Source organism: Eleginops maclovinus, chromosome 4 (genome assembly GCF_036324505.1).
Source record: "Eleginops maclovinus isolate JMC-PN-2008 ecotype Puerto Natales chromosome 4, JC_Emac_rtc_rv5, whole genome shotgun sequence".
Classification (NCBI taxonomy): Eukaryota; Metazoa; Chordata; class Actinopteri; order Perciformes; family Eleginopidae; genus Eleginops; species Eleginops maclovinus.
The window spans coordinates 35,921,980-35,945,358 of record NC_086352.1 but is presented as its reverse complement, the minus strand read 5'-3'; the positions used below and the strand labels follow the sequence as shown (position 1 = coordinate 35,945,358).

The window sequence follows — 23,379 nt, the reverse complement described above, 5'->3', positions numbered from 1 at the left end:
TCATTATTCTATGGAAGATATCCCGACTGTGCTTATTTCAATTGTCAAGGACTAAGGACTAAATGATCCATTGTTGCCTTTCAGAACTGGTATGTTTCATGTACATTCTGACTAATTAAAAAAAACATAGGATTCCATAAGTCATAACGATGGACAGGTACATTTCGATGGGTAGTGATTCCAATACTGCATCATCATTTTTTTATGGAGTCAACAGTGAAAAAAAGTGTTTCTGGTTAGTGGCAGCAGGTCAGACCTACTGCGCCTCTTGTGTTTATGTAATATCTCACAAATAGCTGATGATGAAATCAGTGTAACAGGCTGTGGTTCAATACAACTAATGGAAGTCTTGCATTTTTCTGCTATTTCAGGCAACCACACAATGATGTAGTTATATTGTTATATGGAGTTTGGACTTACCTTATACTCATTCATGTCATAGACACATACACCCTTAGGAACTGCAAAAACAAAGAGCTATGAGTTAGTTGGGCTGTGTACCTTTTTACTGAATGCATATTGATCTATTTATGTTAATGGGTAACTGTTAAAAAGCCCTAAAAGTGAACATCAATTATTTCAGATGTACTTTTTTAACAATACATTGTGAACAAATATTAAATTTGTTAATTCATGTTATTTCATTCCAACACTGAATAGCCGGATTGAAGCCTGGAAAGCATTTTTCTGCCTTCACAGAATTTTTAAATGCATCTTAAAATCTGATGTCGAAAAATATTTTAAACTCTTTAAACGCTTTTGGACCACAATTACTTCAGGACAACAAAAGTATATAGAAGGCTTTGATTGTGTTGGATTGCATTAAAGTTTTAAACTAACAACTTAAGGCTTCTATCCACAGGAGAGCTCATTGCTGTTTTTGTGTTTTACACCGGCATATAATCCTGTGTTGATAAAATAAGTCACATACCACACTCGTAGGACTGGCAGCAGTCGCCGCTGGTAATGTTGAGTTGGAAACCCAATGGGCAGTTGATTGGTCCTGGACACAGGTTTACATTACAATCTGTTTCGGACGAAAGGATTGGATGATTATATGTAAGTGCTGAAATCAGTTTCAATGTACCTTTTATAACAATAACTTAAAGAACCTTAACAGCAGTCCTGCATGTTTCAATGGTTCATTACAAGTTAGTGGGAGAATCTACTGAGAGAAAGGCACTAAATCAGTTTGACACACTCACACCTGATGGCTGTATGATATGCTCAACACTTAGCAGCTTTATCGAAGACCTGTCTCATGACTTTCAGCAACAACAGGAGAATGAACATTGTGATTGAATAAGATGGGATTTCCAAGCTCAACAAAAAAATAATCTTTCAACCTGTTGACATAAGGACAGAATAAACTATACACATGTGTCTTTGCAGAATAAAAACTGACTACACCTTTGCTTGAATAAGACTTCTTTGCATTATTCCTACTCTTATAGGGGTTGTACATGGTTGGATGTACTTACTGTGAGTTGTCTTGGATCAAAGTGTCAGCTAAATTAATGCTATGTAGTTTACCTAATGCATTTCAGTGTGTATATCAGTAAGCAATGGCTTCAAAGTTGTTGTTTGACTATGCTGCAAAAAAAACAGGCCTATTAGCAATGTTAATAAGATTAGGAAATCTACAACCACCAAGCGTTCTGTTACATTCTTACATATTCATACTATAAGTGAGCTGACAGTGGTAGTTTCTCTCAAGGGGGAGGGAAGCTTCTGCAAGAGGTTTAGGTCAACAGCCGTGATAATTCAGTCTTAAAAAATAATTTGAATATGCAATAAACACCTAATAAATTGCACAAGGGATAGACATCTATATCATGTCAGTATGTCAGGATTGTTGAAGTCAGCATATTTCCAAATTATTTCAGAATGTGGCAGAGATCAGTCAGATTTTTCACCGATTCCATAAAAAGAAAGCATGCAGGTCTGTCTTTGTCGGAGACAGATGTTCCTGCCATTCATTTGTTGACAACACAAAGTCACAGAATGAAATCTAACTATGTGATACTTCAACTGACCGCAGGACTGTGTTGTGCAGCAGCCGTCTGTGTTGTTGACCAGCTGCTGGCCCGGTCCGCTGCAGACAGGGCTCTGCACTGTGGGGCAGGGTGCAGGCTCACACTGGATGCTCATGGAATCTTTGTCACACTTACATGTGTTGCAGCCACTTATCCATGTATCACCAGGCTGTTTACGAGACAGGAACCAGTTGAGACAGAGCTCATGCTTTGTGTACCTGATTATATGAAATATATATGTGACATATTATCTATATTACATTTACATATTACCTTTTTGGGTTTACCATCAGGTCCAACGCAATCTGAAATTCAAAAAGGAACAAGTCGGTGTTCTTCAGGTTTTTTAGAAACATATATTTTCTGACGATTTTCCAAAGGATCTGCTCTTACCACAGGAGGCAACACATATGTCATAGACGGTGTTGAATAAGATGGTGCCAGGAGGACAGAAGCAGCCCTCCGTGGTGTTGTTCGTGGATGCATTAGTATCTGTGTCGAACTTTTTGTTGTATCTGATTTTAGAAATTGAATAACCGGTAAATACAGTGATGAAAGGACTGTGTGCACAATTATTAGGCAAGTGAGTATTTTTACCATATCATATTTTCATGCATATTGTCCAACCCAAGCTATATAAATGCGTGTTGGATTCAAGCATATCAAGGTGATGTGTATTTGTATAATGAGGGGGGGGTGTGGCCTAAAGAGACCAACACCCTATATCAAGGTGTACGTAATTATTAGGCAGCTACTTTTCCTCAGGCAAAATGTGCCAAAAAAGAGATGCCAAGAAATATCTGAAGACAGATTTTCAAAGGCTTTATGGACTGATAAGAGGAAACTCTTGATGGACCAGATGGATGAGCTCGGGGCTGGAGCAGTAACGCGCACCAGAGCTCCCCTCGACTCAGACGACAGCAAGGTTGGGCTGGAATTATTAAAGATCAGCTAGTTTGACCTTTTTTGGTTGAAGATGGACTCAAAAATCTAATCGACTCCTGAACCGTATGCCAGTTTTTAGAAGACCCTTTCTTCCATCAGTGGCACAGGAAGAAGTCTGCATCTTTCAAAAGGACCATGATTTGATACAGGACAACGCTCCATTGCATGCCTCAAAGTACTCCTCTGTGTGGCTAGCCAGTAAAGGCCTTAAAGATGAAAGAATAAGAACATGGCCCCCTTCCTCACCTGACCTAAACCCTACTGAGAATGTGTGGGCCCTTCTTAAACAGGGAGACATAACCCTCTCTGAACAGAGTCTGGGAGGCTGTGGTTGATGGTCAACAGATCAAGAAACTGACAGACTCCATGAATGGAAGGCTTTGGACTGTCATTGAAGAGAAGGGAGGCAATATATGTATATTGCCTGGTGTTATTCTTGTTATCTCAGAAATGTTTATTTGTACATTTTGATTTTGAATACATTTTGAATTCATTCTTGATAAGGAAACAGGGAAAATGTTAAGATCTCTAAAGATATAAAACAATCAGCAAAGATCACATTTGTTACCTGTTATTGCATGTCGGCTCCACGCTGCTGCCACAGGCCTTGTACACTTTGTTGCTTGGACAGGTTTGCTCTGTAAAATGTAAACACGTTTATAAACACATTTTATCAAAACTCCATGCAACCCCTTAGCCCTTTCTCATTTCTCGAATACACATCGAGGATCGAGAAGGCTCTCCGGAAGAGATACAACTGAGGACACACTGATGTATCCTCCTGGGATTGTATTTCCGGCAACAGTGATGTTTAACAGAGGCGTGACACACGGCTGGGCTTATCTGAACCAATGACAGCTCTGCAAACTGTTTGTAAAGTTATTTAAGAGGCTCAAATGCGCATCAAACTTTCTGCCCTTCACCGTTTGTTACTCACTGATCACACGCCCCCTGGATATTAGGCTACTTATGTTTTTAATAAAACTGCTTTAATCGTGAGGCGATGTTTACAGTGAGAACAGCTGTGAGGTCCGTGCAGAAAGCAGAGCAGTGTGTATACTATATATCACTCAGTAATATATATAACAGACCTACAATATAGGCTACTTATTAAACAGGAGATATATTTCATAAATCCATATAGTGCTTCACATAATGAAATAAACAGCGGCTGTAGCCTGATATATTATATGCTGTGTGTAGGTGCATGATGTACAGTGTATAGGTGTTTGTGTTTGCGTATATGCGGCAGACAGATGGGACAGGTCTCAGTTGGTCTGGTTGCAACTGCTTACTTTTAATAACTGTAAATAAAACCTTTTGGCCAGTAATTTCATTTCCCCAGACCAGAGAGAGAAGAGGAACATATATCCAGTCTCTGATGGTGTTACGTTATTATGAGAGTGCTCTGATACTTGTTTGATCCTGAAATCGTATATATATAATTAAGCATGTCCACAGGATATTCCATTGTTAAATCCGTTCATTTCATGTTATGAAGAATATTTCCCCCTCAGTCAAATCATCCCAGTGGCTGTCTGCATCAGTAGCCTGTTTTCATGTCATTGTTAATGAATTTAAAATAAATGTATACACAATTATGCCCATCAGACAAAATGCTGCTGTGCCTCCTGTCATAATTAATGGACATCGCTTCAGAATGAATGCTCAGAGGAGAGGATTTCTCATTTCTCCAAACACCTGTTGCTTCCCCTCCTCTCTCCTCGGTTCCCCTCCTCGACTCCTCCGCTCGCATCTCCTGTGGGCGGGGCTAAGACGCGAAGCTAGGAGTCGAGGAGGGCTCTTTACTTATACACCCTATTGACTTTAAAGTCAAAGTCAGCTTTATTGTCAATCTCTCCACATGTACCAGACATACAAAGGAATTGAAAAAACGTTTCTCTCTATCCCACAGTGAAGAGGTAAAGTGCACAGGCACTACAGATAAGACAAGACATTTCCTAACACTAAAGTAAACAATAAGTGCACGGGCACAACAGATGAGACAGACATATCCTGACATTGAGTAACAATAAATAATAAAGTGCACAGCAGATGCAGACATTTGCTAATGCTAAATAAACAATAAAATAAGGATAAGAGAGTTCACAGTGTATCCGTAAGAAAGTAGCAGCAATATGTATGGTTAGAAGTTGTAATAGTGCAAATAGTAAATAGTTTATCTTACCACAGCGCCCATTGGTCGCATTCCTCCAATCGATACAGACCCCTTCATTAGAGCACTCAGTGGCATAGGCCTCCAGGCTGGTGCAGGTTTTATTGCCAAGGTTGCAATTGTCAAACACACAGCCAGTCACAAATGGTCCCGGAGGTACGACTTTGTGGCATGCTTTAAAGACACTAGAAGGAACAGACAAGCCAGGAAAGTAATAAGAAAACTATAAACATCCTCTAAGAGGTGATGGAAGGCAATAAAATAAACCTGCATTCAACATGCATTTCAATAAAGATCTCAACCCTTATCCTCTTACTTTATATTGTTCCCTTGTTTTTATCATCAAGTAACTATTACTGGTTGGTTGGTTGGTTGGTTAGACTTTAAAATGGGATAGTCTGATAAAAATGTCCATAGTCTTGGGGTGCTGTGGCTAAGTAGGTATGTGTGTATTGTTCCTCGTCAACTTTGTTTGAGTTAAATAGTTTTAGTTAAATAAGGGTCTGGACTTCTGAGTCTCGTATTAGTCGAAGAAAATCCGTTAATACTTTGGCATAGTTTATGCCAATAGGAAATGTTGATATATGACTCTTTTTTAATCTTCACATTATGTGAAGAATTGAGCTATAATTTCACCTTGTTTCTTTCTACCAAGCCCTGAAGATGTCATTGTTACATAGTTAAATAAATGACTGTATATATTTTCATTTAATTCATTTTTTGTTCTAACAGTTTGTTTTAAACAGTTACTTACCTGTACATCATGTTTTAGTTTATTCTTTTATTATCCTTTTGTGAATCTGTACTGTTTTTCTTTCTCACTCTGTTGCTGCTTAAACTCCTGAACTCCTTTCCCCACAGGGATTAATAAAGGTACATCTTATCTTATTAAAGATGGTGGTTCCTCTCACCTGCTTGTTAGGATATTACAAATTGGAGGTTTGCAAGGGGGCTGCGTTGTGGTTGGTGGTTTTGAGCTGGTGGTGGGTGATGTTGTAATAGTTGGGGTTGTAGGGGTAACACACGGTGTGCCTGGGACTTGCCACTGGCCTGCAGAGTCCGAGCAGCTGTCCACCTGGCCGTTTGGAGAGCGACAGTCATTGTTCTGTGAGTTATCACAGGTCCCTGGAAAAAGAGACAGGAGGATGAAGACAACGTTTTGGGGCTCACACAAGAACTAGCTGTTATGATAATGGTTAGGGTTGAATTGAGTTGCAATAGACATGGAACGCCCTAGACACATTGCCAGGTAATCACATGCAACAGCCATTCATGCTCACGTTCACACCAGCAGGCAATGAGCTTCCCCTGCACCTCACTTACCCACAATAATACTTTGTAAATCTATTTTTCACCATATTGAGGAGAGGTCAACTTGGCTTATTAATTTACTGACTTTTTCTGGTTTTTAGGTTCATAATTTTAATTGGCCTATTTTGACACAACGATCCACAGCTAAGTATTTCTGGAAAATGTTCCCGCAGCCAGCGAGTCTCAGTAGAGTCTCCGCCTCTTATTCTAGTCATTGAATACTTTGACTTAGAAAGACACACGCTTTGTGCGCTGATCTGCCCATGCCAAAGTTTTCCTCTAATATTACTGCTGACATCACTAGTCTTGTCTGCTTATTCCAGATAGCTGGACTTGAAGTTCCAACACGATGAAATCCTCCTTTTTACATTTTTGAGAATGATCTTAGCCACACAAGACAGAAAACATATGGGATGCTAATTACTCTTATGGTCAAATCTCACTAATGTGCACATTCTTGTTATTTTGTAGCAACAAAAGACAAATTAAGAAGTGTATATAAAATAATACATTTTATTTGAACCTAAAAGTGTTCTGCCCATGGTTTCTTTTAGCAGTGTTAAATTGTTGCATTTACTGTTCTTCTATCAACACTAAAAGCCATCTTACAGTAACTGCCAGCTGCCATTGACAGTGCAGTTTCAGTGCAACAAGCAGCTCTCGGGTGCACTGTGATTGTGGGCCGCATTGAAATGTTTATTATTTCCTTAATGCAATGAGTAAAGGTGTCACTCACCACACTGTCCCTCAGTGTTCCCGCCAAATAGGGTATAAGGTAGGTCAATGCTGATTGAGGAGCTCCTATAGACCACTTTTGTGTTGATCTCTGGTATCGTCAATGTTATCACCATATCTGTGCTAGTGATGAATAGAACAGAATTTTCGAAGGCGGGATAGATACGTTTCCTATTCACATACACCTGTGGGACAAGGACACAAAACACATTAGAGAAGACTGTAGCATTTCGAACAATAACATGAAACCCACAACTTTGGTTATCACAATAACCGCTCATTCAGTACTCTCAAAAATAATGAAAGACATGAGAGAGTAACAAAAGAAAGAAAAAAAACATTTGACAATTTGAAAGTGTGATTACCGCATTAGTCACTGTTCCTCCAGTCTTCAACTGAGACAAAACAACTGTGTAGGATCGGTAGGTTATAGTGAGAGTCTGGGGACAGAATGTGACGTCTGAAGGCTCACAGTCATGGTTGTTTACAATAACAGTCAGGTTATGTCTCGTAATAATTTCTTTGACCAGGTAGTAAGAGCAGCTCTCGTTGAAATTGAATGATTTTCCATCAAAGGTTTTGTAGTGGTTTTGGGCCCAGACACTGCATACACCTGCAGAAAAACAAAAATATTTAATGAAAATGATGTGTATGAACTGAACCAAGCAGAAAACATAATTATTATATTTGCTACACAATCCATTGAGTGAAACTTAAGAGGTACTACTGAAGCAGTTTTGATGTAATTAAGTCAATAATCGTAAAATGGCCCAAGAAACAAATTACTATTATTTGATCTGTATCTGGATGCATTAGTGAAATAATGTTGAAACAGTCTATTTCTAAGACTGTTCCTACCATTTTTATCCAATCTGAATCACATATTCTACATAACTTTTGGGTTAAGCAATTTTGATTTGTAATATGCCATTCCAATGTCCTCTATTTTGTCGATTATTTCTTATACAGTATGAATGACTTTTACATGTATTGAATCAAAAAGACTTGGTAGAATAGCATTTCACAGGACTGTGTATTTTTAATGCAGATCAAATTAAACATTTTCCAAATTTTCAATTTTATATGGATACATTTATCTTGTTATATGTGATTCAGTGGAAGAGGTATGCACATCTATAGAGATAGCATTTGTGTTGCATTATCTATGAAACGAATAGACTAGATTGGAGTTGCAAATTGCATGTCATTCAAGCAAGTGTTTGCTAAGTGTGTCTCACTCATCATTGTCATGCACATAACAGGAAGATAGTTTAGGATGATTCCATATTTTGCTATGTTTAGTCAGGTCAGATTTACACCATACTAAAGGCAGGTTGTAGCAATGAAAATAAATCTACGTTTGATACTGGCTAAGTACATATTAGAATATACATATACTATTTTATGATTATGAGAAAGAAAAGCATGAACCAATTAGGCTTTAGTTATGAATTTTTAAATGTTTTTATTTACTCACAGAATGAGTGTGGAGCGCTGTATCAGGATCAGTTCAGCTAACTATGTGATTAGTTGCTGCCTTAATAAATCTGCCTCTCAGTGCTTTCTAGTTTATAGTGCCAATGCTTTGAAAGAATGTCAGGTGAGAACACTGACACAAGAATATTTACTGCATACTATATAAAGTAAAAAATGGTCAACTGTACTGCAAAGTTAAAAATGCTACTTACATTCACATTCATGGTGGAAGCAGCATCCTTTATCATCGTAGACTTTGACAGCTTGCCGTCCATTGGCACATATGGGCTCTTGTGATTTGGGACAATTAGTAGGTGTCTTTGTGATTGTGCCTTGGTTGCAGGTAGCTGTGGTGCAGTTGCTGACCTTCCAGGACTCTCCATTCTGTATGGGTATTGCGAGTAAGTCATAACATTGAGTGTAATTCAAATAATTTTATCCATTGTTTTAAATGGACACACTAGGACATGAAATGGCTACCGTTTCAGCAAAATGTTTAAAATCTTTTAAAAACACCATCATGACTCCGAAAACATTTTACTTTTATCCCACCTTTCTTGGTGGATAAACATCATTGCAGTCCAGTAGGGTTGTTGGTGGAGTAGATGAAGGGATAGTAACAGTTGTGGTGGAAGAAACTGCAGCCTTTGTAGTGGTGCCAGACGAAACAGTGCTAGACTGTGCGGTTGTGCTGGGTATCGGTGTAGTGGGACATGAAGCGAATTGGATATCAACTTTACAGGATGCATTGCAATATGCAACGTAACACCAACCTATGCCATCAGTGACATTGTACAGCAAGTCCCCTGTGAAATTCAGAGTGGAGATAAAGGTTAAACATACAAGTATTTCTGATTTAAAAAAAATAGTTTGCACCAAAAACAAAAATGTATCTAATATTAAAAAAAGTATGCAGAGGAGTTGTAACTCCTCTGCTAATGTGACCACAATATATCTTGTTTATCTAAACCCCCTTTGTACAAATAAAGTGCACTAATCCGTAGTATATGTTATCAACATGTAGTTCAATTATTGAGATGAAACATATCATTAAACAACTTTGAGTGGAATATAAACAGTAAGACCTCAACCAGGTAATTTTTTGTATTATTAAACAATCTTGACCCACTTTGTAATGATGTCTTTATCAAAATGGAATTGAAATAATACTGGTTTCTCATTCTATTAGAAACTAAATGTATGACATAATTACATACTTTTGTGCATAATTGTACAAATAATTTTAGAGGATTAGGGTTAGGTAAAAGAATAGATTAAGGCAGGCGTAGACGTTTTAATGTACAAACCAATCATTTTCTTTAAGACATAGAGTTGAGATAAAAATATTGAACAAAGAAAATAAAACCCGGAAAAGGAAAAAAAAAAAAGGTCTTCTCTGCACCTTGTGTAAAGAGAATACATGATACAAAAAACAAGATAATGGTATAATGGAAATTAATGTAAACTTACCAGGCTGGTGTGAGGTCCCATTGACAATGCACACACATGAATTTGTTGTTGTTGTTAACAGAGATGGTGTGGAAAAAACGGTGGTTCGAATTGGCCCAGTAGTGTAAACAGTTCTAGTGCCTGGAAGTGTCTGTGTTATTGGGCCAATGGAAGTTGTAGCTTTAGAAGTTTCTCCTGTAGTTATATTTGAAGCCACAACAGTTGAGGGTTGTGGCTTTCCTGTGACTAAGCTGATTGTTGTGGCACCCGACACTGAAGTCGTAGTTTGAAAAACAGCTGTGGTTACCGGCACAGTGGTGACTTCTTTAGGTGGTTTAGTTGTAGCAACGTTTACTGTTGTTCCTGCTGAGGTTGTTGTTTCTAAAGGTGTGGCAGTGGTCCCCTCTGTTTCTGTTACAGGAACTTCAGTAGTTTTGGTTACAACCGAGGGTGTTGATGTTACAACTGTAGTTTCTGGACTTTCTGTCGTAACACCTGTCGTTGTTGTAGTTTCCACAACAGCTGTGGTAGAGGTTGTAACTGGGCCAGTGGGGACTTCTTTAGGTGGTTTAGTTGTAGCAACGATTACTGTTGTTCCTGCTGAGGTTGTTGTTTCTGAAAGTTTGGCAGTGATTCCCTCTGTTGCTGTAACAGGAATTTCAGTAGTTTTGGTTACAACCGAGGGTGTTGATGTTACAACTGTAGTTTCTGGACTTTCTGTCGTAACACCTGTCGTTGTTGTAGTTTCCACAACAGCTGTGGTAGAAGTTGTAACTGGGCCAGTGGTGACTTCTTTAGGTGGTTTAGTTGTAGCAACGATTACTGTTGTTCCTGCTGAGGTTGTTGTTTCTGAAGGTTTGGCAGTGGTTCCCTCTGTTGCTGTAACAGGAACTTCAGTAGTTTTGGTTACAACCGAGGGTGTTGATGTTACAACTGTAGTTTCTGGACTTTCTGTCGTAACACCTGTCGTTGTTGTAGTTTCCACAACAGCTGTGGTAGAGGTTGTAACTGGGCCACTGGTGACTTCTTTAGGTGGTTTAGTTGTAGCAACGATTACTGTTGTTCCTGCTGAGGTTGTTGTTTCTGAAGGTTTGGCAGTGGTTCCCTCTGTTGCTGTAACAGGAACTTCAGTAGTTTTGGTTACAACCGAGGGTGTTGATGTTACAACTGTAGTTTCTGGACTTTCTGTCGTAACACCTGTCGTTGTTGTAGTTTTCACAACAGCTGTGGTAGAGGTTGTAACTGGGCCAGTGGTGACTTCTTTAGGTGGTTTAGTTGTAGCAACGATTACTGTTGTTCCTGCTGAGGTTGTTGTTTCTAAAGGTGTGGCAGTGGTCCCCTCTGTTTCTGTTACAGGAACTTCAGTAGTTTTGGTTACAACCGAGGGTGTTGATGTTACAACTGTAGTTTCTGGACTTTCTGTCGTAAACCCTGTCGTTGTTGTAGTTTCCACAACAGCTGTGGTAGAGGTTGTAACTGGGCCAGTGGTGACTTCTTTAGGTGGTTTAGTTGTAGCAATCTTTACTGTTGTTCCTGCTGATGTTGTTGATTCTGAAGGTTTGGCAGTGGTTCCCTCTGTTGCTGTAAGAGGAACTTCAGTAGTTTTGGTTACAACCGAGGGTGTTGATGTTACAACTGTAGTTTCTGGACTTTCTGTCGTAACACCTGTCGTTGTTGTAGTTTCCACAACAGCTGTGGTAGAGGTTGTAACTGGGCCAGTGGTGACTTCTTTAGGTGGTTTAGTTGTAGCAACGTTTACTGTTGTTCCTGCTGAGGTTGTTGTTTCTAAAGGTGTGGCAGTGGTCCCCTCTGTTTCTGTTACAGGAACTTCAGTAGTTTTGGTTGCAACAGAGGGTGTTGATGTTACAACTGTAGTTTCTGGACTTTCTGTCGTAACACCTGTCGTTGTTGTAGTTTCCACAACAGCTGTGGTAGAGGTTGTAACTGGGCCACTGGTGACTTCTTTAGGTGGTTTAGTTGTAGCAACGATTACTGTTGTTCCTGCTGAGGTTGTTGTTTCTAAAGGTTTGGCAGTGGTTCCCTCTGTTGCTATAACAGGAACTTCAGTAGTTTTGGTTACAACCGAGGGTGTTGATGTTACAACTGTAGTTTCAGGGCTTTCTGTCGTAACACCTGGCGGCGTTGTTGTAGTTTCCACAACAGCTGTGGTAGAGGTTGTAACTGGGCCACTGGTGACTTCTTTAGGTGGTTTAGTTGTTGCAACATTTACTGTTGTTCCTGCTGAGGTTGTTGTTTCTAAAGGTGTGGCAGTGGTACCCTCTGTTTCTGTTACAGGAACTTCAGTAGTTTTGGTTACAACCGAGGGTGTTGATGTTACAACTGTAGTTTCTGGACTTTCTGTCGTAACACCTGTCGTTGTTGTAGTTTCCACAACAGCTGTGGTAGAGGTTGTAACTGGGCCAGTGGGGACTTCTTTAGGTGGTTTAGTTGTAGCAACGATTACTGTTGTTCCTGCTGAGGTTGTTGTTTCTGAAAGTTTGGCAGTGATTCCCTCTGTTGCTGTAACAGGAATTTCTGTAGTTTTGGTTACAACCGAGGGTGTTGATGTTACAACTGTAGTTTCTGGACTTTCTGTTGTAACACCTGTCGTTGTTGTAGTTTCCACAACAGCTGTGGTAGAGGTTGTAACTGGAACAGTGGTGACTTCTTTAGGTGGTTTAGTTGTAGCAACGATTACTGTTGTTCCTGCTGAGGTTGTTGTTTCTGAAGGTTTGGCAGTGGTTCCCTCTGTTGCTGTAACAGGAACTTCAGTAGTTTTGGTTACAACCGAGGGTGTTGATGTTACAACTGTAGTTTCTGGACTTTCTGTCGTAACACCTGTCGTTGTTGTAGTTTCCACAACAGCTGTGGTAGAGGTTGTAACTGGGCCAGTGGTGACTTCTTTAGGTGGTTTAGTTGTAGCAACGATTACTGTTGTTCCTGCTGAGGTTGTTGTTTCTGAAGGTTTGGCAGTGGTTCCCTCTGTTGCTGTAACAGGAACTTCAGTAGTTTTGGTTACAACCGAGGGTGTTGATGTTACAACTGTAGTTTCTGGACTTTCTGTCGTAACACCTGTCGTTGTTGTAGTTTCCACAACAGCTGTGGTAGAGGTTGTAACTGGGCCACTGGTGACCTCTTTAGGTGGTTTAGTTGTAGCAACGATTACTGTTGTTCCTGCTGAGGTTGTTGTTTCTAAAGGTGTGGCAGTGGTCCCCTCTGTTTCTGTTACAGGAACTTCAGTAGTTTTGGTTGCAACCGAGGGTGTTGATGTTACAACTGTAGTTTCTGGACTTTCTGTCGTAACACCTGTCGTTGTTGTAGTTTCCACAACAGCTGTGGTAGAGGTTGTAACTGGGCCAGTGGTGACTTCTTTAGGTGGTTTAGTTGTAGCAACGATTACTGTTGTTCCTGCTGAGGTTGTTGTTTCTGAAGGTTTGGCAGTGGTTCCCTCTGTTGCTGTAACAGGAACTTCAGTAGTTTTGGTTACAACCGAGGGTGTTGATGTTACAACTGTAGTTTCTGGACTTTCTGTCGTAACACCTGTCGTTGTTGTAGTTTTCACAACAGCTGTGGTAGAGGTTGTAACTGGGCCAGTGGTGACTTCTTTAGGTGGTTTAGTTGTAGCAACGATTACTGTTGTTCCTGCTGAGGTTGTTGTTTCTAAAGGTGTGGCAGTGGTCCCCTCTGTTTCTGTTACAGGAACTTCAGTAGTTTTGGTTACAACCGAGGGTGTTGATGTTACAACTGTAGTTTCTGGACTTTCTGTCGTAAACCCTGTCGTTGTTGTAGTTTCCACAACAGCTGTGGTAGAGGTTGTAACTGGGCCAGTGGTGACTTCTTTAGGTGGTTTAGTTGTAGCAACGTTTACTGTTGTTCCTGCTGAGGTTGTTGTTTCTAAAGGTGTGGCAGTGGTCCCCTCTGTTTCTGTTACAGGAACTTCAGTAGTTTTGGTTGCAACAGAGGGTGTTGATGTTACAACTGTAGTTTCTGGACTTTCTGTCGTAACACCTGTCGTTGTTGTAGTTTCCACAACAGCTGTGGTAGAGGTTGTAACTGGGCCACTGGTGACTTCTTTAGGTGGTTTAGTTGTAGCAACGATTACTGTTGTTCCTGCTGAGGTTGTTGTTTCTAAAGGTTTGGCAGTGGTTCCCTCTGTTGCTATAACAGGAACTTCAGTAGTTTTGGTTACAACCGAGGGTGTTGATGTTACAACTGTAGTTTCAGTGCTTTCTGTCGTAACACCTGGCGGCGTTGTTGTAGTTTCCACAACAGCTGTGGTAGAGGTTGTAACTGGGCCACTGGTGACTTCTTTAGGTGGTTTAGTTGTTGCAACATTTACTGTTGTTCCTGCTGAGGTTGTTGTTTCTAAAGGTGTGGCAGTGGTACCCTCTGTTTCTGTTACAGGAACTTCAGTAGTTTTGGTTACAACCGAGGGTGTTGATGTTACAACTGTAGTTTCTGGACTTTCTGTCGTAACACCTGTCGTTGTTGTAGTTTCCACAACAGCTGTGGTAGAGGTTGTAACTGGGCCAGTGGGGACTTCTTTAGGTGGTTTAGTTGTAGCAACGATTACTGTTGTTCCTGCTGAGGTTGTTGTTTCTGAAAGTTTGGCAGTGATTCCCTCTGTTGCTGTAACAGGAATTTCTGTAGTTTTGGTTACAACCGAGGGTGTTGATGTTACAACTGTAGTTTCTGGACTTTCTGTTGTAACACCTGTCGTTGTTGTAGTTTCCACAACAGCTGTGGTAGAGGTTGTAACTGGGCCAGTGGTGACTTCTTTAGGTGGTTTAGTTGTAGCAACGATTACTGTTGTTCCTGCTGAGGTTGTTGTTTCTGAAGGTTTGGCAGTGGTTCCCTCTGTTGCTGTAACAGGAACTTCAGTAGTTTTGGTTACAACCGAGGGTGTTGATGTTACAACTGTAGTTTCTGGACTTTCTGTCGTAACTCCTGTCGTTGTTGTAGTTTCCACAACAGCTGTGGTAGAGGTTGTAACTGGGCCAGTGGTGACTTCTTTAGGTGGTTTAGTTGTAGCAACGATTACTGTTGTTCCTGCTGAGGTTGTTGTTTCTGAAGGTTTGGCAGTGGTTCCCTCTGTTGCTGTAACAGGAACTTCAGTAGTTTTGGTTACAACCGAGGGTGTTGATGTTACAACTGTAGTTTCTGGACTTTCTGTCGTAACACCTGTCGTTGTTGTAGTTTCCACAACAGCTGTGGTAGAGGTTGTAACTGGGCCACTGGTGACCTCTTTAGGTGGTTTAGTTGTAGCAACGATTACTGTTGTTCCTGCTGAGGATGTTGTTTCTAAAGGTGTGGCAGTGGTCCCCTCTGTTTCTGTTACAGGAACTTCAGTAGTTTTGGTTACAACCGAGGGTGTTGATGTTACAACTGTAGTTTCTGGACTTTCTGTCGTAAACCCTGTCGTTGTTGTAGTTTCCACAACAGCTGTGGTAGAGGTTGTAACTGGGCCAGTGGGGACTTCTTTAGGTGGTTTAGTTGTAGCAATATTTACTGTTGTTCCTGCTGATGTTGTTGATTCTGAAGGTTTGGCAGTGGTTCCCTCTGTTGCTGTAACAGGAACTTCAGTAGTTTTGGTTACAACCGAGGGTGTTGATGTTACAACTGTAGTTTCTGGACTTTCTGTCGTAACACCTGTCGTTGTTGTAGTTTCCACAACAGCTGTGGTAGAGGTTGTAACTGGGCCAGTGGTGACTTCTTTAGGTGGTTTAGTTGTAGCAACGATTACTGTTGTTCCTGCTGAGGATGTTGTTTCTAAAGGTGTGGCAGTGGTCCCCTCTGTTTCTGTTACAGGAACTTCACTAGTTTTGGTTACAACCGAGGGTGTTGATGTTACAACTGTAGTTTCTGGACTTTCTGTCGTAAACCCTGTCGTTGTTGTAGTTTCCACAACAGCTGTGGTAGAGGTTGTAACTGGGCCAGTGGTGACTTCTTTAGGTGGTTTAGTTGTAGCAATCTTTACTGTTGTTCCTGCTGATGTTGTTGATTCTGAAGGTTTGGCAGTGGTTCCCTCTGTTGCTGTAACAGGAACTTCAGTAGTTTTGGTTACAACCGAGGGTGTTGATGTTACAACTGTAGTTTCTGGACTTTCTGTCGTAACACCTGTCGTTGTTGTAGTTTCCACAACAGCTGTGGTAGAGGTTGTAACTGGGCCAGTGGTGACTTCTTTAGGTGGTTTAGTTGTAGCAACGTTTACTGTTGTTCCTGCTGAGGTTGTTGTTTCTGAAGGTTTGGCAGTGGTTCCCTCTGTTGCTGTTACAGGAACTTCAGTAGTTTTGGTTACAACCGAGGGTGTTGATGTTACAACTGTAGTTTCTGGACTTTCTGTCGTAACACCTGTCGTTGTTGTAGTTTCCACAACAGCTGTGGTAGAGGTTGTAACTGGGCCAGTGGTGACTTCTTTAGGTGGTTTAGTTGTAGCAACGTTTACTGTTGTTCCTGCTGAGGTTGTTGTTTCTGAAGGTTTGGCAGTGGTTCCCTCTGTTGCTGTTACAGGAACTTCAGTAGTTTTGGTTACAACCGAGGGTGTTGATGTTACAACTGTAGTTTCTGGACTTTCTGTCGTAACACCTGTCGTTGTTGTAGTTTCCACAACAGCTGTGGTAGAGGTTGTAACTGGGCCAGTGGTGACTTCTTTAGGTGGTTTAGTTGTAGCAACGTTTACTGTTGTTCCTGCTGAGGTTGTTGTTTCTAAAGGTGTGGCAGTGGTCCCCTCTGTTTCTGTTACAGGAACTTCAGTAGTTTTGGTTACAACCGAGGGTGTTGATGTTACAACTGTAGTTTCTGGACTTTCTGTCGTAACACCTGTCGTTGTTGTAGTTTCCACAACAGCTGTGGTAGAGGTTGTAACTGGGCCAGTGGTGACTTCTTTAGGTGGTTTAGTTGTAGCAATCGTTTACTGTTGTTCCTGCTGATGTTGTTGATTCTGAAGGTTTGGCAGTGGTTCCCTCTGTTGCTGTAACAGGAACTTCAGTAGTTTTGGTTACAACCGAGGGTGTTGATGTTACAACTGTAGTTTCTGGACTTTCTGTCGTAACACCTGTCGTTGTTGTAGTTTCCACAACAGCTGTGGTAGAGGTTGTAACTGGGCCAGTGGTGACTTCTTTAGGTGGTTTAGTTGTAGCAATCTTTACTGTTGTTCCTGCTGATGTTGTTGTTTCTGAAGGTTTGGCAGTGGTTCCCTCTGTTGCTGTAACAGGAACTTCAGTAGTTTTGGTTACAACCGAGGGTGTTGATGTTACAACTGTAGTTTCTGGACTTTCTGTTGTAACACCTGGCGTTGTTGTAGTTTCCACAACAGCTGTGGTAGAGGTTGTAACTGGGCCAGTGGTGACTTCTTTAGGTGGTTTAGTTGTAGCAACGTTTAGCGTTGTTCCTGCTGAGGTTGTTGTTTCTAAAGGTGTGGCAGTGGTCCCCTCTGTTTCTGTTACAGGAACTTCAGTAGTTTTGGTTACAACCGAGGGTGTTGATGTTACAACTGTAGTTTCTGGACTTTCTGTCGTAACACCTGGAGTTGTTGTAGTTTCCACAACAGCTGTGGTAGAGGTTGTAACTGGGCCAGTGGTGACTTCTTTAGGTGGTTTAGTTGTAGCAACGTTTACTGTTGTTCCTGCTGAGGTTGTTGTTTCTAAAGGTGTGGCAGTGGTCCCCTCTGTTTCTGTTACAGGAACTTCAGTAGTTTTGGTTACAACCGAGGGTGTTGATGTTACAACTGTAGTTTCTGGACTTTCTGTCGTAACACCTGTCGTTGTTGTAGTTTCCACAACAGCTGTGGTAGAGGTTGTAACTGGGCCAGTGGTGACTTCTTTAGGTGGTTTAGTTGTAGCAACGATTACTGTTGTTCCTGCTGAGGTTGTTGTTTCTAAAGGTGTGGCAGTGGTCCCCTCTGTTTCTGTTACAGGAACTTCAGTAGTTTTGGTTACAACCGAGGGTGTTGATGTTACAACTGTAGTTTCTGGACTTTCTGTCGTAACACCTGGCGTTGTTGTAGTTTCCACAACAGCTGTGGTAGAGGTTGTAACTGGGCCAGTGGTGACTTCTTTAGGTGGTTTAGTTGTAGCAACGTTTACTGTTGTTCCTGCTGAGGTTGTTGTTTCTAAAGGTGTGGCAGTGGTCCCCTCTGTTTCTGTGACAGGAATTTCAGTAGTTTTGGTTGCAACCGAGGGTGTTGATGTTACAACTGTAGTTTCTGGACTTTCTGTCGTAACACCTGTCGTTGTTGTAGTTTCCACAACAGCTGTGGTAGAGGTTGTAACTGGGCCAGTGGTGACTTCTTTAGGTGGTTTAGTTGTAGCAATCTTTAGTGTTGTTCCTGCTGAGGTTGTTGATTCAGAAGGTTTGGCAGTGGTTCCCTCTGTTGCTGTAACAGGAACTTCAGTAGTTTTGGTTACAACCGAGGGTGTTGATGTTACAACTGTAGTTTCTGGACTTTCTGTCGTAACACCTGGAGTAGTTGTAGTTTCCACAACAGCTGTGGTAGAGGTTGTAACTGGGCCAGTGGTGACTTCTTTAGGTGGTTTAGTTGTAGCAACGATTACTGTTGTTCCTGCTGAGGTTGTTGTTTCTAAAGGTGTGGCAGTGGTCCCTCTGTTTCTGTTACAGGAACTTCAGTAGTTTTGGTTACAACCGAGGGTGTTGATGTTACAACTGTAGTTTCTGGACTTTCTGTCGTAAACCCTGTCGTTGTTGTAGTTTCCACAACAGCTGTGGTAGAGGTTGTAACTGGGCCAGTGGTGACTTCTTTAGGTGGTTTAGTTGTAGCAAACTTTACTGTTGTTCCTGCTGAGGTTGTTGTTTCTGAAGGTTTGGCAGTGGTTAACTCTGTTGCTGTAACAGGAACTTCAGTAGTTTTGGTTACAACAGAGGGTGTTGATGTTACAACTGTAGTTTCTGGACTTTCTGTTGTAACACCTGGCGTTGTTGTAGTTTCCACAACAGCTGTGGTAGAGGTTGTAACTGGGCCACTGGTGACTTCTTTAGGTGGTTTAGTTGTTGCAACATTTAGCGTTGTTCCTGCTGATGTTGTTGTTTCTAAAGGTGTGGCAGTGGTCCCCTCTGTTTCTGTGACAGGAATTTCAGTAGTTTTGGTTACAACCGAGGGTGTTGATGTTACAACTGTAGTTTCTGGACTTTCTGTCGTAACACCTGTCTTTGTTGTAGTTTCCACAACAGCTGTGGTAGAGGTTGTAACTGGGCCAGTGGTGACTTCTTTAGGTGGTTTAGTTGTAGCAACTTTTACTGTTGTTCCTGCTGAGGTTGTTGATTCAGAAGGTTTGGCAGTGGTTCCCTCTGTTGCTGTAAGAGGAACTTCAGTAGTTTTGGTTACAACCGAGGGTGTTGATGTTACAACTGTAGTTTCTGGACTTTCTGTCGTAAAACCTGGAGTTGTTGTAGTTTCCACAACAGCTGTGGTAGAGGTTGTAACTGGGCCAGTGGTGACTTCTTTAGGTGGTTTAGTTGTAGCAACGTTTACTGATGTTCCTGCTGAGGTTGTTGTTTCTGAAAGTTTGGCAGTGGTCCCCTCTGTTGCTGTTACAGGAACTTCCGTAGTTTTTGTAACGACAAACGGTGTTGATGTTACAACTGTACTTTCAGGACTTTCTGTCGTAACACCTGGCGAAGATGTTGTAGTTTCCACAACAGCTGTGGTAGAGGTTGTAACTGGGCCAGTGGTGACTTCTTTAGGTGGTTTAGTTGTAGCAACGTTTACTGTTTTTCCTGCTGAGGTTGTTGTTTCTAAAGGTGTGGCAGTGGTCCCCTCTGTTTCTGTTACAGGAACTTCAGTAGTTTTGGTTGCAACCGAGGGTGTTGATGTAACAACTGTAGTTTCTGGACTTTCTGTTGTAACACCTGTCGTTGTTGTAGTTTCCACAACAGCTGTGGTAGAGGTTGTAACTGGGCCAGTGGTGACTTCTTTAGGTGGTTTAGTTGTAGCAATCTTTACTGTTGTTCCTGCTGATGTTGTTGTTTCTGAAGGTTTGGCAGTGGTTCCCTCTGTTGCTGTAACAGGAACTTCAGTAGTTTTGGTTACAACAGAGGGTGTTGATGTTACAACTGTAGTTTCTGGACTTTCTGTTGTAACACCTGGCGTTGTTGTAGTTTCCACAACAGCTGTGGTAGAGGTTGTAACTGGGCCACTGGTGACTTCTTTAGGTGGTTTAGTTGTTGCAACATTTAGCGTTGTTCCTGCTGATGTTGTTGTTTCTAAAGGTGTGGCAGTGGTCCCCTCTGTTTCTGTGACAGGAATTTCAGTAGTTTTGGTTGCAACCGAGGGTGTTGATGTTACAACTGTAGTTTCTGGACTTTCTGTCGTAACACCTGTCTTTGTTGTAGTTTCCACAACAGCTGTGGTAGAGGTTGTAACTGGGCCAGTGGTGACTTCTTTAGGTGGTTTAGTTGTAGCAACGCTTACTGTTGTTCCTGCTGAGGTTGTTGATTCAGAAGGTTTGGCAGTGGTTCCCTCTGTTGCTGTAAGAGGAACTTCAGTAGTTTTGGTTACAACCGAGGGTCTTGATGTTACAACTGTAGTTTCTGGACTTTCTGTCGTAAAACCTGGAGTTGTTGTAGTTTCCACAACAGCTGTGGTAGAGGTTGTAACTGGGCCAGTGGTGACTTCTTTAGGTGGTTTAGTTGTAGCAACGTTTACTGATGTTCCTGCTGAGGTTGTTGTTTCTGAAAGTTTGGCAGTGGTCCCCTCTGTTGCTGTTACAGGAACTTCCGTAGTTTTTGTAACGACAAACGGTGTTGATGTTACAACTGTACTTTCAGGACTTTCTGTCGTAACACCTGGCGAAGATGTTGTAGTTTCCACAACAGCTGTGGTAGAGGTTGTAACTGGGCCAGTGGTGACTTCTTTAGGTGGTTTAGTTGTAGCAACGATTACTGTTGTTCCTGCTGAGGTTGTTGTTTCTAAAGGTGTGGCAGTGGTCCCCTCTGTTTCTGTTACAGGAACTTCAGTAGTTTTGGTTACAACCGAGGGTGTTGATGTTACAACTGTAGTTTCTGGACTTTCTGTCGTAAACCCTGTCGTTGTTGTAGTTTCCACAACAGCTGTGGTAGAGGTTGTAACTGGGCCAGTGGTGACTTCTTTAGGTGGTTTAGTTGTAGCAATCTTTACTGTTGTTCCTGCTGATGTTGTTGTTTCTGAAGGTTTGGCAGTGGTTAACTCTGTTGCTGTAACAGGAACTTCAGTAGTTTTGGTTACAACAGAGGGTGTTGATGTTACAACTGTAGTTTCTGGACTTTCTGTTGTAACACCTGGCGTTGTTGTAGTTTCCACAACAGCTGTGGTAGAGGTTGTAACTGGGCCACTGGTGACTTCTTTAGGTGGTTTAGTTGTTGCAACATTTAGCGTTGTTCCTGCTGATGTTGTTGTTTCTAAAGGTGTGGCAGTGGTCCCCTCTGTTTCTGTGACAGGAATTTCAGTAGTTTTGGTTACAACCGAGGGTGTTGATGTTACAACTGTAGTTTCTGGACTTTCTGTCGTAACACCTGTCTTTGTTGTAGTTTCCACAACAGCTGTGGTAGAGGTTGTAACTGGGCCAGTGGTGACTTCTTTAGGTGGTTTAGTTGTAGCAACTTTTACTGTTGTTCCTGCTGAGGTTGTTGATTCAGAAGGTTTGGCAGTGGTTCCCTCTGTTGCTGTAAGAGGAACTTCAGTAGTTTTGGTTACAACCGAGGGTGTTGATGTTACAACTGTAGTTTCTGGACTTTCTGTCGTAAAACCTGGAGTTGTTGTAGTTTCCACAACAGCTGTGGTAGAGGTTGTAACTGGGCCAGTGGTGACTTCTTTAGGTGGTTTAGTTGTAGCAACGTTTACTGATGTTCCTGCTGAGGTTGTTGTTTCTGAAAGTTTGGCAGTGGTCCCCTCTGTTGCTGTTACAGGAACTTCCGTAGTTTTTGTAACGACAAACGGTGTTGATGTTACAACTGTACTTTCAGGACTTTCTGTCGTAACACCTGGCGAAGATGTTGTAGTTTCCACAACAGCTGTGGTAGAGGTTGTAACTGGGCCAGTGGTGACTTCTTTAGGTGGTTTAGTTGTAGCAACGTTTACTGTTTTTCCTGCTGAGGTTGTTGTTTCTAAAGGTGTGGCAGTGGTCCCCTCTGTTTCTGTTACAGGAACTTCAGTAGTTTTGGTTGCAACCGAGGGTGTTGATGTAACAACTGTAGTTTCTGGACTTTCTGTTGTAACACCTGTCGTTGTTGTAGTTTCCACAACAGCTGTGGTAGAGGTTGTAACTGGGCCAGTGGTGACTTCTTTAGGTGGTTTAGTTGTAGCAATCTTTACTGTTGTTCCTGCTGATGTTGTTGTTTCTGAAGGTTTGGCAGTGGTTCCCTCTGTTGCTGTAACAGGAACTTCAGTAGTTTTGGTTACAACAGAGGGTGTTGATGTTACAACTGTAGTTTCTGGACTTTCTGTTGTAACACCTGGCGTTGTTGTAGTTTCCACAACAGCTGTGGTAGATGTTGTAACTGGGCCACTGGTGACTTCTTTAGGTGGTTTAGTTGTTGCAACATTTAGCGTTGTTCCTGCTGATGTTGTTGTTTCTAAAGGTGTGGCAGTGGTCCCCTCTGTTTCTGTGACAGGAATTTCAGTAGTTTTGGTTGCAACCGAGGGTGTTGATGTTACAACTGTAGTTTCTGGACTTTCTGTCGTAACACCTGTCTTTGTTGTAGTTTCCACAACAGCTGTGGTAGAGGTTGTAACTGGGCCAGTGGTGACTTCTTTAGGTGGTTTAGTTGTAGCAACGTTTACTGTTGTTCCTGCTGAGGTTGTTGATTCAGAAGGTTTGGCAGTGGTTCCCTCTGTTGCTGTAAGAGGAACTTCAGTAGTTTTGGTTACAACCGAGGGTCTTGATGTTACAACTGTAGTTTCTGGACTTTCTGTCGTAAAACCTGGAGTTGTTGTAGTTTCCACAACAGCTGTGGTAGATGTTGTAACTGGGCCACTGGTGACTTCTTTAGGTGGTTTAGTTGTTGCAACATTTAGCGTTGTTCCTGCTGATGTTGTTGTTTCTAAAGGTGTGGCAGTGGTCCCCTCTGTTTCTGTGACAGGAATTTCAGTAGTTTTGGTTGCAACCGAGGGTGTTGATGTTACAACTGTAGTTTCTGGACTTTCTGTCGTAACACCTGTCTTTGTTGTAGTTTCCACAACAGCTGTGGTAGAGGTTGTAACTGGGCCAGTGGTGACTTCTTTAGGTGGTTTAGTTGTAGCAACGTTTACTGTTGTTCCTG

The 23,379-nt window shown here is 41.7% G+C and overlaps 1 protein-coding gene across 1 annotated transcript in view; it reads right to left on the bottom strand.

Moving 5' to 3' along the window:
• LOC134863104 (mucin-5AC-like) overlaps window positions 1-23,379 on the bottom strand; it is a 53,192-nt gene that overhangs the window by 3,019 nt on the left and 26,794 nt on the right. Inside the window, exons 32-47 of the mRNA XM_063881371.1 lie at window positions 18,805-23,028; window positions 17,067-17,404; window positions 16,231-16,555; window positions 10,150-10,320; window positions 9,232-9,485; window positions 8,892-9,063; window positions 7,569-7,816; window positions 7,205-7,388; window positions 6,069-6,282; window positions 5,170-5,342; window positions 3,550-3,619; window positions 2,430-2,551; window positions 2,310-2,341; window positions 2,037-2,205; window positions 932-1,027; window positions 421-461 (exon numbers count right to left, since the gene is read on the bottom strand). Coding sequence (XP_063737441.1) covers window positions 421-461; window positions 932-1,027; window positions 2,037-2,205; window positions 2,310-2,341; window positions 2,430-2,551; window positions 3,550-3,619; window positions 5,170-5,342; window positions 6,069-6,282; window positions 7,205-7,388; window positions 7,569-7,816; window positions 8,892-9,063; window positions 9,232-9,485; window positions 10,150-10,320; window positions 16,231-16,555; window positions 17,067-17,404; window positions 18,805-23,028 — 6,833 coding nt within the window. The remainder of the gene's footprint in view (window positions 1-420; window positions 462-931; window positions 1,028-2,036; window positions 2,206-2,309; window positions 2,342-2,429; window positions 2,552-3,549; window positions 3,620-5,169; window positions 5,343-6,068; window positions 6,283-7,204; window positions 7,389-7,568; window positions 7,817-8,891; window positions 9,064-9,231; window positions 9,486-10,149; window positions 10,321-16,230; window positions 16,556-17,066; window positions 17,405-18,804; window positions 23,029-23,379) is intronic.